The sequence below is a fragment of the Acanthopagrus latus genome, chromosome 9 (assembly GCF_904848185.1).
Source record: "Acanthopagrus latus isolate v.2019 chromosome 9, fAcaLat1.1, whole genome shotgun sequence".
Classification (NCBI taxonomy): domain Eukaryota; kingdom Metazoa; phylum Chordata; class Actinopteri; order Spariformes; family Sparidae; genus Acanthopagrus; species Acanthopagrus latus.
Genome location: NC_051047.1, coordinates 1,807,240 through 1,822,535, shown reverse-complemented (window position 1 = coordinate 1,822,535; position 15,296 = coordinate 1,807,240). Strand labels below are relative to the sequence as shown.

Genomic DNA, 15,296 nt, shown 5'->3' with positions numbered 1-15,296 from the left:
AATGCTCCCTGTCCTGATAATTGCTCCCCTTTGTTCTCAAGCTTGTTCCTGCGGTGTCTGTCTGCTTATACAACAACAACAAACAAAAGGAGCCACTTTAAAACATGCCACTGTATAATCCTCTGTCCACCTGAGAGAACTGGCAGAGGTGAGAAGGATACGGTTTGCCAGTGTGAGTGACTCTGTCTTGCCTTGAAGCAACTTTCTGACATCTGTAGTCATTTGACTCACTGTTAGTATAAACATATGGACTGTAGCCACTTCTTAAACTTTACACTAAAATGTAAGATAGAAGAACAACTCCACAGCTGTCATCAAAATTACTGATTCAAATGTTTGCCAAATGGCAATTGGCGCATGGAAGTACATAATATCACACATCAAACTCTGAGCACTGAAATCCAGTGAACAGGTGACACAGACAAACAGAACAACATACATCTGTCATTTGAATGAACTAAATCTGCTGTAATTTGCTCGAAAATCTTGTGCTCTTGTAGGATGTTGTTGCTCATATCTAGAGGCTGATTGAGAAAATAAGTTATCAGGGCCTTAAATCAAAATGTAATGCTACAAGTACTACTTTGTTCATGTCACATGCAGTTATTGCCCTGGTGACCCAGTGCTTTTGGATGAAAGAACGAACTGTGCTAACAGAGAGGTGTAATAATGAGTCCTAAAAACTTGAAATCAGTTTGCATTTTTTCACATCTGGATCCCTCGTCTCAGTTTTTTTAATTGGTTTTCAGCTAAATGTAAGAAAAAAGGTCTGTGGTTCCCACAGGCTAAATATATTTACATGCTTTGTTCTACGACACAAAATACATCATTAAATGTCTCACAATTTAATCATAGAGCGCTTATGTGTCTTAAAAATGGCGGCTGTGTCTAAGTGTCTAAATGAGACTAGAGAGGTTGTCAGAGACATTAAACGCCATCAGGCGAACACGAAGACTCATCGACTCACTAGTCTGTCTTTCCTGGCGGAAATTTGTTACAAATTATTCCAACTCTGACATTATAACTTTTACACTGATCAGTTTACGGAAAAAATGTTTGGTAATTGTGTAGTAATCGCTTAGTAGTGGTGACATTTAAGTCATGCAACTGCAGTGTAGTCTGTTTACAGCCAAACATTAGTTTTAGATTTAATTTATGCTTTGAAAATCTCAAAAGTGGTGTTCATCTGTGAAGATGATGTTGCTCAACAAATAAACTTGTTTTTGTCTCAGAGGTTGTTTTCTACAATAATACAAAATCAAATTTAAAAATTCCATGGGTTAGCATACAAAAATATCTCACCCCCACACCTATGGTTAAATGAATTAAAAGGGGGACAAGTTCAAACTGCCCTATATATTTTTCATGAAACTTCAAGGATCAGCTGTTGTTGATGTTTGTCTTCAACACTGCTCTCCAACACTAACAAGTGCCACTGTGTAAAAATAAGTATGGAACTACATGTGGTAGTTTCACAACGTTCCAGTGCATCTGATTGGACATATGTTATCAAAGCTTGACAAGCTTGACACCCAAAACCCCAGTTAACAGAAAGAGATGGAGAGGATACCTTCTGACTTCAGATGAGTCTAACCCAAAAAATAACCAAGATAGCAAAATTGTTGTGGCCCAGGTATGGCCCACACCAGACACATTCATCCAGCTCACACACTGTACCACATGTATTGATGGCACTTTTACACTCTCTAGTCACTCCTGTTTCACAGATCTGAGCCACAAGTGGTGGCCTTATTTATGGAGCATAATTTTTCATGTATCCATAGGAAACGCTCAAAAATTACGAGACTGATGGCTGAAATTCCATGGCTCACTGTCACACTGTCATGTGTGACTGGGACACTTGGACAAAGCCAGTGTTAACATCATTATAAACACCTGCGTTTTTCCTACTATGAAAAATCTACAATCACTTAGCAAAGTGAAGCTGTTTCGTCAGTGGTAAGCTTAACTGAAAGATATATAAGTTGAATATATAAGTGAATCAAAGAAGTAAAACACTGATGGAGTGAACTGAATTTGGGATTTTGAGAGATTGATGCAGGGCACCTGCAACAGCAATGCTCTCCCTCATATGCAAGATCCAAGATCAGCAGTTACAATGTGCCATCAGATCGTCAGACACACTCTGTGTTCTCCTGGTAAACTCATTACAATTTATCATGCTGATGAAGGTGTCAGCCTTCATTCATTTACTTTGGACAGTCTGCTGAATACTCCAGAGGTGTTACCTGGAACATTTCTTAAAACTATATCCTTCACAGTTAAATCTGTTGAGTATTTTTGTGATTTATCATTTGGTCTATAAACTGTCGAAAAGAGAGAGGAGCAAAACATTTTGCTGAGCCCAAAGTGTAATTTTCAAATTCCTGCTTTTGTCTGACTCGTGCAAAATCCAACACTATTCAGTTTTCATTAAGAGAAGACAAAGACTACCAGAAGGTATTCGCATTTCAGAAACTGCAACCAGCGAATTTTGCCTGAAAATGACTTAAAATGAAATAATCAATTATGAAAATATCATTGGATTATGAGTTGATTGACTAGTTGATAGTAATCATTTTAGCAGCTATAATACTATTTATTAAAACAGGAAAGCAACACGTCAAATTTGACAAATGATATGATAAATTGTAGGGGGATGGAATGAGGGGCACAGATATAGAAAAAACACAGGAATGGTTTGTGTCTGTGTGTGTGTCTGTGTGTGTGTGTGTGTGTGTGTGCATTATTGTGTATTTTTTTTTTTCCTTTTTTTCACCATTACTGACCAGAAGATATGTTTAAGTTAAAGTTAAGTTTAGATTTCCAATTACACTGTTTGTCCTCGAGCTGTGGAAATGTGCTGGTTATAAGATGCACTATGAGGGGGTCATGCTCTGTTGCATGAGATTATGCAACAGAGCATAATCGAGAGTCTGCAGTTTTATGCTAATTGTTGATTGTCCGGCCTGTTTTATGAACTTGCAAGATCTGAGGAGGCACTGAGGCCATAAACGTTTTGTTTTTGTAATGTTTATATTTTGAAAAGATATCGCTTTTATTTTGTACACTGCTGTAATATGGTTATTGGAAGGATTTTCTGAATAATTTAAATGATAAAAAAGTGAAGCCAGTGAAGACTCACACCTCCACCAGAGAGCACTGAAAAAGTTATTCTTCAGCTGTCAAATATAATACTCAGTAGTGACCACAATTCTCTAAGAACCAAAGTTGAAGGGTTATTCCACCCATCTGGGGAGCACTACTGCAAAAAAAAAAGTAGTATAAAGCTTTTTGTGACCCCAGAAGAGCCCCGTGTCACTCAATTGCTATGTTGCATTATGGATAATGTTGAGACAAGGTTACTGTTTTTTTTTTTTCACAGTCCACTGGTATGTATTGCACTCCCTAGCCAGGGAGAACTTAACCACCACTGGAGCTGCTCTTTTTGATGTGTAAAACTGGTTAGAGTTATTCCTTAACAGATTGTTATTGTAATCAGCATAAAAAAGTCCAGGCTTTATCAGGCTTTACGTTCTCATCATCGTAAATTCATAGCAATGGTTGTTTCTTCACTGACTGATTGTACAGCACAAATTGTTTCGTGATGCATTTAGGGTGCTTTTAGGACAGGAGTTGACTTGAGTCACTGTTGTGATGACTTGCACCTTGACTTGACATAAAATAAATGACTTGAGACTGTGGAAGTTAAAGGCTTGTGACTTGTCCTGGGACATTTTTGTCTCAAATTGCTTTTTTAAAGTCTGTCCATCAGCCTTTGACTGTTTAAAGTGATGTGGAGGGAATATATTTTTATTGAAAGGACATTTAGAAAGTTGTTTGTTTTTGTTTGAGTACTGCAAGTAGCATCTAGTGGTGAAGTTGCAGATTGCTACCAACTGGACACCCCTTGTCTCACCTTCACCTGTGGTTGCTGCTAAATACCTGTAGGCCCTCCCTCAAGACAGTGTTTGGTGTGTTTCTTCTGGGCTACTGTAGAAACACGGTGGTGAACACTGTGGAAGAGGACCTGGTCCCTCAGTAAACATAAAAGGCTCATTCAAAGATGACAAAAAACAGGACGATTCTTAGTTTCAGGTGATTATACACTAATGAAAAATAATTCTGAATATCGTATTTCATCTTTAACAATAGATCCCCTTAAATCAAACACACTGGACGTTAAACTAAGGATTTGACTTGAAACAACCCTTGACTTGCCTCAAAAACGAACTGGGACTTGCTTGAGTCTTGGATCAAATTAAGAAAAGATGAGAAATACAAATCCCAAGTATAAGAAGTATGTCCAACTAGGATGGGGGAGCTCATTCTTCACGGCTCTGCAGCCTGTATAGGTGTTTAACTTTCCTTTAGTATGTCAAAAAGGGTGGCGACATCATTCCCGTGACAACGGTTGTATACACCTACAATTTGAGGAGGAAGGCATCACACAAACGTCACACAGATCTGAGCAAATTCAAGTGAAGTTGTGTGAATGTGCTATCCATGCAGCCTGTGCATTTGTGTAAAAACACCAACTAATTTCAGTCTCCTGACAGTTGAGCCAGTTTGAATATCACACCTAAACTCACTGCCTGGATTTGTACTTCTGGCCCTCGACAATCAGCCCAGCTCTGTTTGGTGCATCCCCTCCCTGCCCTGTAGGCTTCCCCTCTTCAGCAGATACACAGTGTTAGTGGGTTACAGCAAGTCTCTTTCACCAAGCAACAATCAGACAGTAGAAGCCAAGCAGAGCAATGCAGCGCAGCGCAAGAGGTGGCAAAACAGGGAGACATCCGACAGATTAAAGAGCATAAGAGATAGAGAGAAGGAGTAGATTGTGGGTTGGACGAGAGGGTTCACACAGATTCCCTGAGGTGTGGTAACAGGGTGTGTGCGTACCTTCAGGTCTCTCCTCTCCAGGTGAAGTAGCTCCGAGCCTCTGATGTCGTGTCGGATGAATGTGTCTCTGTACTCCCCCAGGCTCAGCTGTTCCAGCCAGACGCCCACCTCCTCCGTGCCCCATCTCTCCACTACACACACACACATACACACACACACACACAAACACACACACAGAAACACACACACAAAGCAGAGCAGAGAGAGGCTCAGGGCGCCTCACAGGTATGCGCACACACACACTGCCATACACCAAAAACTGTTGCTCCCACACCTCACACACTCATTGGCTGCCTGGCGCATGTTATCTTTCAAACAACATCACAAATGGGCACAAATTGTGGCAAATCATTGAACGAAAAGAAGGAGAAATAAATGGAGGGAGAGCATCAGAGAGGAAGGGAGAGCAGTGGCGGCAGCTGGCGATAGGGAGGGGAATCTGACAAAGGTCAAAAGTTGGTCAGAACAAGGCAGCTGCTATTGCCTTTCCAGGAAGGCTGGGAGCATGCATATCATCGACCAGAATCAGAACACACAGAAAAAGTAGGAGGTACTGGGAGGCGGAAGCCTGTGCAGGAAATACAGCCCAACTAATCAGTAACCAGCCCGTTATGAGAGGAAGGGCTCTTCAACCTTGTCTGACTGTTGAACCTACTCTTATTATCCCTAGTATGTCTAAAAACATATAGCCACTCAGTGTGCCGCAACATCATGTCAGAGTGGCGCGTTTGGTCACCTCGAACCTGATACTGACTATCATGCTCAATATGTAGCAAATATTTGATTTATGGCTGGTTTGTGTTCATATAAAATGTTCGATCCCCGCAGGCTTTCTCTTGGTGCAGCCTTGTTCCTCTCCTGCCTTGGTGCCTTCTGTAGACATGTTGACAGCTAGACAGGAGCATGAATGGGTGGGATGGTATGAGCTGATGATAAGGGTCACACTGTGGGGAATAAGACCTCAGACACACACACACACACACACACATTCTTTTTTTCTTTTTCTTTCTTTTTTGTAACCAAAGGCTTACAATGCAGTAATAGCTTTGATCAAGGACAGTAATGTGATGGTAGTGAGGGGCATTGTGACGTGCAGTGTAACCATGACGACTGTCTACAGGATCAAGTTTGCTTGTTTGTGTGTACATGTGTGAATGTACCTTCATCGTTAAGTGTGTAAAGATTAAGCACCTCAGTCAATTATACAGTAAGCAGCTAACGGTTGTTGTATTTAATAATCTGCATATGTAATGTGCTTACTTGGTCAGTGCAAAACGATTCTGTGGCTTCTAAGACAGCAGAAGCAAAACTACATCTATACTATTTCAACTTCAGCTTTACACCATTATTGACAAATCAAATCTCACTCAGTGTTTTATGTAGAATTATTTGACGCACAGTAAATATTTGAGCTTTCAGTTTGTCATTCAGTACATTTAATGCTGCCGTCCTTCCCAATGAAAGGCAGCAGCAATCATGATATATTTTGAGGCAGACACAACACGCAGAGTACTGTAAATATGGCAGATGGACTCTGACTGATTCCCCATCCTGAGCAGATGTAAGCAGCCTGTCTGTTGACTTCTGAGGGCAAAGTGGGCACAGCCCTACCTGACTGAGGACTCGTCTTCTTGGCGGCCTTCTCTTTCTTGAACTTGGGCACTATTCGAAACATGCTGCTGCGACTGTTCCTCTTGCCGTAACCCAGTGAGTGGTCCTGGTACATAAGCACAGTCAACCTATAGCATTTCATTTAGCTACTCAGCTCTCCCGTTACCTGGAACCATGTTACAGTAAAGACATTCAGAATATGTGTGCAGATGGCTTTTAGTTGTGACCGTCTGGAGTACAGGATGTTGCAAATATTATGTCTTTCATAGGACTGCTACAAGTAATGTGCGTGCACCTGTCTATCCATGTGTGAGTGTTTGCTGAGGCTGCTTACCTCCTCATCATTTGGCTGCAGTATATGGTAGAGCCAGGGGATCTCTCCCAGTTTGCCCAGTTCCAACTCCAAACTCTGCAGAGCATTGGACAGTTGCTCCTCCTCTGGCGGGTCCAGTTGCTGCACAGAGGAAAACACAAGGCAAGAACAACAGCTGTGTTGAAATCTGAGGTTGTGCTGGTGAATTCTGGAAGGATGAAAAGGGTCTCTTTGTGTAAGCACAAACTATTATAAACACTTATTCGTCCCTCTGTTAGTTAAACTTAGAAATGAGCAGCTCCTTGAGTGCAGACAGAGAAGATAACTCCCAGATAAGTGCAGGCTCCAACTGTCGCTGCTGTTTATAAGCATGTCAAGTGAATTGTGTTGTTGCTTGTAATTTATGTACAAAGATGTGTATATTTTGAGAAGTATGCCAATTTTATAAGCTTTCACAATGTGGATGACTTTGTGATCAGCTTGCTTGGATGATTTTATCTTAGGGCTTTGCCCATGTCTTGCCTATGAGTGTGTTTTATTGTAATGTCTAGTTTGCTGCAGCAGTTCCCTTAATGTGAGGCGACAACAGAGTAACTTTAACCTTAACTACATGCAGCAAACTGCAATTCGTCAGTACAAAAAATAAGACTCCATATTATATTCAACTAGAATCATCATTTAACCATAGTAAGGTAGAAACATGCAATATGTAATAAACGTAAAGATTGTCTCCAAAACATCCATAATGACTCACCAGAGAGACTCGGCCCAACAGAAGAGACTCTGTCTCGTTGTACAGAGCCTTGACAGTGCTGGCCACCTCTATAGCTGTGTTCCTGGTCAGATTCTAGAAACAGGATGACAGTTACTCACACATCATGCAGTATATACAAAAAACACAGTGCATGCATGGCTAAATAACACCAACCATAACCATAGCCTCAACTAACCTAGACCTAACCTTACCCTTACCTAGTCTTCACTTAAGTTGAATGATTCAGGAGGAAGAATGTCGCCCCCAATCAGAGTGTGTAAACAGATTTAAACTTGTAGTAAAATCTAATCCAGTGGCACAAGACAACATGTCACTGCTCAACCTAGGAGGAAAACAACTCTGTGTTGTGTGATATATGATGATAACTAACCTCTGGGAACTTCGGGTGTGTTTTGTTGATGGCGTGGGAAGCAGCATTAACAGCATGAGCCAGCTCCTGCTCTAAAAGCCCATTGGTCTTTGCAGCCTCGCATATCCTGTGATCAGACAGAGCACATGTCGATGGGCACCATTCATGTTAAATAAACAAAATGGCAATTTCCTGGATTCTTCATATATGTGTAAAACCTGTGGATCCGTAGATATTCATGTTATTGAGAATATTTGCGGCAGTTTACCTCGTAATGAGCTCCTCGGCAGCCCGGGCGCACATCTGCACCAGGGCGGCCTCCTCCTCTGTAGCCAGATCCACAGACTGCTGTGGGTAGAGGTGAGGCCTCAAAGGAGGCTTATCATACTTCAGTTTGTCCTCCCACGACTTCAATGTGTTCTCAAACGCCTGCAGGGAAAAAAAATCAAAGGATAACTATATCTATTATTTATACCAATTCCTCTAAAACTTCGTCCATTTGCCATCGCGACTCTTACCCAGAGCCCAACCTCCTTACTTAAGTAAGTCATTATATTCCGTAAAGATTATATTCCAGACACCTTCAGCACCTGGCTGAGCCCCACTCCCTCTCTCTCACCCGGTCTCTGGTGAGCATCTGAGCTCTGTTTTTGTGCTGGATCTTGATGACTCCAGGCGGTTGAATCCAGGCCTCACCATCCACTTGAATGGGAACCCCCTCATCACCCAGGATAGTGATCTTCACAGTTCGACACTGTTTGGGCAAGGAAGCTTAGGTCAGATGCACATATTCTTTACTGTACAGGTCTTATTTTTATACTCTTTTTAGTCTGTATTCTCACCTGTGCTATGCGGTGGTGCTGCAGTTTAATGACTCTGGACACAGCCATCTGCATGCTCCCAAAGACAGCCACAACTTCGAGGATCTTGTCATCAAATGATGGGGCACAGAAGATCTGCATAACACAATAACAACATTCAGGAACTGTGGGTGTAGTACCACGCCCAATCTGTTGATTGTGGACTGTATAACATTCATACTTTTCAACTATCCTACCCAGTCTGTGGCACTAAATCTCAAACAATTAAATACATAAATAAATGTCATCTGAATTGGTCAGTTAAGCTTTAAAGTTTACTTAGAAATGTAATCTTATGCATTTGAACTCACACATAAAATTACACAAACCTTGTCCTCTATTATTAATGTGAATGGAAAGCGAATGGTTTCTGAGTGAAGAGGCTGTTATTGATCTCTGGAGGCAAGCTGCCCTTGAAAAGGTTACAGTGATATCGAGTCAGCGTCAGCCTAAAAAAACTGCTGGATAGGTAACATTTTGGTGAGATGAAATAATCAAAGCAAATAATCTGATGGATATTCATTTGGGCCCCCGGCCACAAGATGGCAACCAAAACACATCTCTCTATAAAAGCAAGGACTCTCTGTCTGTCTGTGTATGTGTTCCTCAAATATCTCTGCAGATCAGGATCAGACTGATCTGAGAGAGACTGACTGTTGTGGATTAATGAGACTAAACGAGTCCGGACCGAGTTTGTTCCGGTCTGAGGAGATCCGCGCGGACAACAAAGTGGAATTGGAATCTGTGGATGTTCGTGTGTAGCTAAATGGTGCAGGACTAAATGGTAAAAACGGGCTTTTGTCACGAAAGTGTCCAAGCAGCAAGTTTGGTTGCTGAGGAACAGGAAGTTGTGTGAGGGACGCCGGCGGTGATACAGACAGCGACAGAGATGGCGAGTTTTGAGAGTTGAGAGATTTGTGACATATAGCGTGTTTGGAGTGTATAGTTAGTGTGTTATGTAGTGTTTAGTGTAGTGTTTCCTACCCTGAAATTATGTTATTTTGTGATTTTAGGTCCGTAATGTTAATACAGTATGTCAAAATGAAAAAATAACTGTACAGTCACACATGTGAGGTTGTGCTGAAAATAATGACACCAAACAAGGCAAAGTAAATAGTTTTTAAGGTGAAATATAATGGTATAATACAAAGTAGTCAAAAACAGCCAGTTATATCCCTGATGTCCCACCTTCAAACACAACCTCATTTGGCCATCCATGAAAAAGCTGCTTCACCTTCCACTTTTCTATAGGAATACATACTTCCTACGGGCACTGCACTAGTTCAGCAAAACGTTCAGTCCTGCACTTAGTCCAAAAGAAGAGCTAGTAAGATGTTCATCAGTGGCAAAAGGGATATCTTTCCCTCTGTTATCAATTTTGGTGTTAATTTGTTTTTCAAGTATATTTTCAAGTGCTGATCAGCAGAACTACAGATGTGCTGCAGAGTTTATAAATGTACGATTATATCACAAAACAAGTGGATCCATGAAATACAAAGATGAAATTTTTATTTCACTGCAGGTCTGTGTTTGCATGTGTATTTGTGTGTGTGTGTGTGTGTGTGTGTGTGTGCATAAAGACTAAGTTTAACTAAATGTCCTCTACTAGTTGCAGTTTCCTCCTCTCGAGCAAAATGGTTACATAAGGCCAAATGCACATGCTATATGTGTGTGTCCAAGGGTAACCTCTGCAGGGGCTCACTTAGGGGTGTGTGTATGTGTGTGTGTGTGTGTGTGTGTGTGTATGTTTGTGTATCTGAGCGTGTGCAAACTGACTCTAATCCCCTGTGCTCCCAGCCTTAAACAAACAAGCACAAATATCTCTCCGACCATCCCTCCCCCTGCACCTCCAGGCCATCAGGGTCATGTTTAAGTAGGCTCATTGCACAGTTAATGTAAAAAAATCAAACAAGAGAGAGAGACTGAGAGACAGAAACAGAGAGGTGAACCCTTGGTGCAGAGGGCAGGCTGATTTCTGACACTGACAATGTGATTAAAGTCACCTACAATGAGCGCTTCCAGCAGGACAGAACATTACACAGCGTTCATCTAGCGTACAGGAAATGTACTCACATCATCCTCCTTGGTGCCGCCCCAAAAGTTGGTCCCACCTGCGTAGCTAGGAATGTTTAACACTGCGATCCCCTGAAGGCTGGGCAGGGGGATGTACTGGCCATCACACTGGGAAAGACAACAATCAAGTTCAGCTCAGCTGGACCAGTGACGTAAAAGGTGCAGGTATGTGTGTATGAAATCCAGTCTATTATTTACCATCATTTATGACTATTTTTACTTTTTACAATGTGGTGTTTTAGGACCTGATATCATTTTCAGTTGAATGACACCACTAAGTTAGATACTGCCTTCTATATACATTGGTCTTGTCATATAATTATGGGATAGTATTATGGCAGACATGAACTTAATCTTCCTTTGGAATATAAGTCACTCGCTTTTCCCTCTTAATGTCAATAAGAATACATTAGACCGAATAAAACTAAGTTTAACTTCTAGGGCCAAAGAAAAATAGTTTCTTCCTGCATGGATATGTATGACTAAATGGATTGCCTCTGAGCCCCCTATGGATCACATGGTAAATAATGAAAGAAGCTTAACTGATCATTAGAAAATAGGGCTGTAACGATACACCAAACTCACGATTCGGTTTGTAGCACAATTTTTGACCCACGGTTCGATACAAACCTCAATACTTTTTTTTTTTTTTTTAATTAAACATCTCTCTATAAAAGCAAGGAATCTGTGTGTGTGTGTTTGTGTGTGTGTGTGTGTGTGTGTGTGTGTGTGTGTGTGTATGTGTGTGTGTCTGTTCCTCAAATATCTCTGCAGATCAGGATCAGACTGAACTGAGAGTTTACACATGGCTGCTGTTTGGTTCAAGGGTGTGCCACGTTGGATTTCAGAAACAGAATCAGAAATCCTTTAATGTCCCGCAGACGGGGAAATTTGTTTGTCACAGCAGTAACAAAATATTACAAAAACAGAAACATATTACAAGAACAGGAATAGTTAAAATAAGCAATAAAATTAAAAAGGGAAGAAATAGACATTTACACATATTTACATGATACAGTGCAAAATTAACAGCAGTTTTTAGTTTAGTTTAGTACTTTTTATACATAGATTTTAAATACAGATAATAAATATGGAATAAATATGGGTGTTAGGGAAATTGACCAGATAGTGCAAAAACAGAAGTGACCTGGTGCAGACATACTGCACAGTGCAGGGAACAGGGTGAGGTCTATAGTCTATTGGGAGCCGTGCTGGTTGTCTGACAGCAGCAGTGAGGAAGGACCTGGGTTACCTCTCCTTCACACACTTAGGGTGAATCAGTCTGTCGCTGAAGGAGCTGCCCAGTGCTGAGATAGTGTCCTGCAGGGGGCGGGACTCCTGCACCAGCAGCAATGACGGCTTGTCCATCATCCTGCTCTCTCCCACCACCTGCAGTGAGTCGAGAGGGCATCCCAGGATGGAGCTGGCCTTCTTGATAAGTTTATCAAGTCTCCTCCTGATGCTGCTGCTCCAGCAGACTACTCCATAGAAAATTTGTTTGGACTGCAATGATACCATTAATAAATGATTTCATAAATGCTTTACAAATTCCGCGAGCATTGTCCACCGGAGCCACCACAGTCACATGTGCAGCAGAGCCAATCACTGCAGAGCTCAAACCCACGACATACCTTAAGAAACAAGCAGATTTAGACCTGCAGCGGCGCGAGCTGGACCGGGATTTTGTCAATGGTTTGGTTCTGTTCTGTTCTGTGCATCTAAACTGACTGTTGTGGAATAATGAGACTAAACAAGTCCAGACTGAATCTTTTCCGGTCTGACAAGATCTGGAGACACGTGGACAACAAAGTGGAATCGGAATCTGTGGATGTAGCTAGCTGTCAGCTGCTAGGTCATCCACATGGCCCAACCCCCCGAGTCGATGGACGCACCAGCGCATCCAAAACCGGACTTAGGGTAAATAATATCCGCCACGCTTTTTCGCGAACATTGCCGTCACGTTTGCTTTGTGTCTGGTGCAGGAAGAAATGGTACAAACTAGCTTTTGTCATGAAAGTGTCCAAGTAGCAAGTTTGGTTGATGAGGGACGGAGGCGGATGAATGACAGGCAACGACTCTCGGTGTAGAGACAGCCAGAGATATTGAGAGTTGAGAGATTTGTGACATTTAGCGTGTTTGGAGTGTGTAGTTAGTGTGTTATGTAGTGTTTGGTGTAGTGTGTTTAGTGTGTAGTGGAGTTGGTTTTTTGTTTAATGAGTCAAAACAATGAGGAGATGATGAATGTGGAGCAGGCAGTGCAGCTCTTCATTCAGCTGGAAGGAGCTCAGGCAGACCTGAGCATTGCCTGCATTTAAATGTAAATAGTTACATATAACTTTGAACATTTTTAAAATGTATACACATATTTAGCAAACAACAATTTATATTTGCATTATAAGTAATAAAAAATGGTTTGTTAAACATATTTGTGTTTTTTTTTTTGGATTTGTAACTTTTTCTGCTCGGGTTTTATGTTTTTTTTGTGATTTTAAGTCCGTTGCATTAATACAGTATGTCAAAATAAAAAAATAACTGTACAGTCACACGTGAGGTTGTGCTGAAAATAATGACACCAAGTAAATAGTTTTTAAGGTGAAATATAATGGTAAAATCAAAAATAGTCAAAAATGGCCTATTATACCCTGGAATATTGGATTCTACAACAAACCTAAATATCTCTGATGTCCCACCTTCAACTTAACTACTACTACTTAACCTCCCACTTTTCTATAGGAATACATACTTCCTACAGGCACTGCACTAGTTGTATTAATGTAACATTTAAAGAACTTATGTATACGACACTTGTCTGATAGTATCAGAGGTGCAGTATTGTGGATGGTGTGTCTATCTGATGGTCTGTTAACTGCACAGATCCCTCACTCAACTTAGTACAGAGAAATGTCTCACAAAGCAACGTTACAGAACCAAACGAAGGTAATGTAGTAACTGTAACTGTCTTTGACAACAAGGAAAAATACCGCAGCTGTACGTGGAGAAGCGTCCTTCCTCCTAATCATCCTACCGACTCCTCGTCACATATCTGCTTGATTAACAGCGTCTGTCACTGGCAAAAAAAAAACAAAAACAACTCACCGAGTGTTTATGAGGAAAAAAAAATCTCTGCGACAGTCAGCCCTCCGGACCGAGACTTCAGTGAACTTTACCCCGGAAGACAGCCTTCGTCGGGTTTTGATTGACAGGGGAGACACTGGCGAAACCCCTTGGAAACACACACACGTCATCATCATGACGTGTACCGTCACGTCTCTTTAGGAGCCGCAGCGTCAGATTTCTGTGTGAATTGCGCAGCGGTTCATCTTTACAGCGGTGTTTTGCTCTGTGTGAACGAACAACGGCAGAGAATTGGCAAACGACCGCTGCGGTGTTAATGTGGTGTTACTTACAGCTCATAGGGCTGATCTGGACCGGAAGCTGTGTCGCGATTCTGCCTTCTCACAACGCTACGTGACACAGCGATACATGTATGTTACAGCCCTATTAGAAAACAGAGAGATTTCTTGTACATGTCATTTATTATTTGTGGTTGTTTCCCTTCTGTAGTATGGTCCTGTATCTGCATGGGACTACTACAGAAACACTCTTCTTTTTTGTTTTTTTTTGCTTTGTTTGAGCAGTAGGGTAATACATCATCATGAATGTACTTGCTTTTGGTTTTTTTTTTGTGTTGTTGTAAATGCTCTTATCTGGGATAAATGGACGGTAGATGGACTATATATTTTTTTGTCTTGTGTGGGTTAATGTGGGTTAACTATGAAATAATAATAATAAAAGTATGACTCCCATTGCTGACGAGATGAACACACCATCCACTGGGGTGTGTTTTAGTGTGGCAGCTGTTCTGAGAGTGTTGTTGCTCTGAGCCGTCAGAATCACTTCACTTCACTGTAAACACACGAACTGAAAGTTCGAAATACACTGGCCAGTTGCAGAACCATGCTTCACTGTACATCTACAACACATTTAGTGTTGAGTGACAGCCTTATCTAAACTGCTCCCTGATGTTTGCTGATGGGTCTGACCATCAGCTGCCTGGGTCTATATATTTCTATATACTTCCAGTAGATGATTGTTTTTGGACCAAAGCAAGGTGCAATGGGGCTGTGCAGGTTTTCCATCTGGCATGACCTCTGCTGTGCTGTTTCTCACCTCTAGCTGGACCTTCTGCTCCAGGTTCTTGTAGGTTCTCTGCAGAAGCTCCTTCGTGCCCAACACACCATACCACATCATGTTCTTGGTACGACTCCTGTGCAGGAGGAGCAGAGAGTGACATTACATTTCTGGTGAAGAGGGAAAGGGCTGTGAAATGAACTGAGAAGAGCTAGTTAGCTGAAAATGTTGCTGTCTCAGCACTGTGTGGAAAAGAATGGTTGTTTGACACATGACAGATAG

General features: G+C 41.5%; 1 protein-coding gene across 8 annotated transcripts in view; it reads right to left on the bottom strand.

Annotated features, from left to right (window-relative positions):
• Positions 1 to 15,296, bottom strand: part of dgkh (diacylglycerol kinase, eta) — a 67,591-nt gene that overhangs the window by 4,808 nt on the left and 47,487 nt on the right. For 4 of the 8 annotated variants that reach the window (XM_037110057.1, XM_037110053.1, XM_037110051.1 and 1 more), the window contains 10 exons: positions 15,054 to 15,150; positions 10,884 to 10,991; positions 8,793 to 8,906; positions 8,570 to 8,704; positions 8,219 to 8,379; positions 7,972 to 8,077; positions 7,581 to 7,673; positions 6,848 to 6,967; positions 6,514 to 6,619; positions 4,903 to 5,033 (listed from right to left, as the gene is read on the bottom strand). In XM_037110057.1, coding sequence (XP_036965952.1) covers positions 4,903 to 5,033; positions 6,514 to 6,619; positions 6,848 to 6,967; positions 7,581 to 7,673; positions 7,972 to 8,077; positions 8,219 to 8,379; positions 8,570 to 8,704; positions 8,793 to 8,906; positions 10,884 to 10,991; positions 15,054 to 15,150 — 1,171 coding nt within the window. Of the gene's footprint in view, positions 1 to 4,902; positions 5,034 to 6,513; positions 6,642 to 6,847; positions 6,968 to 7,580; positions 7,674 to 7,971; positions 8,078 to 8,218; positions 8,380 to 8,569; positions 8,705 to 8,792; positions 8,907 to 10,883; positions 10,992 to 15,053; positions 15,151 to 15,296 lie in introns of all 8 variants that reach the window. The other 4 variants (XM_037110052.1, XM_037110059.1, XM_037110055.1 and 1 more) reach the window with 4 other exon arrangements.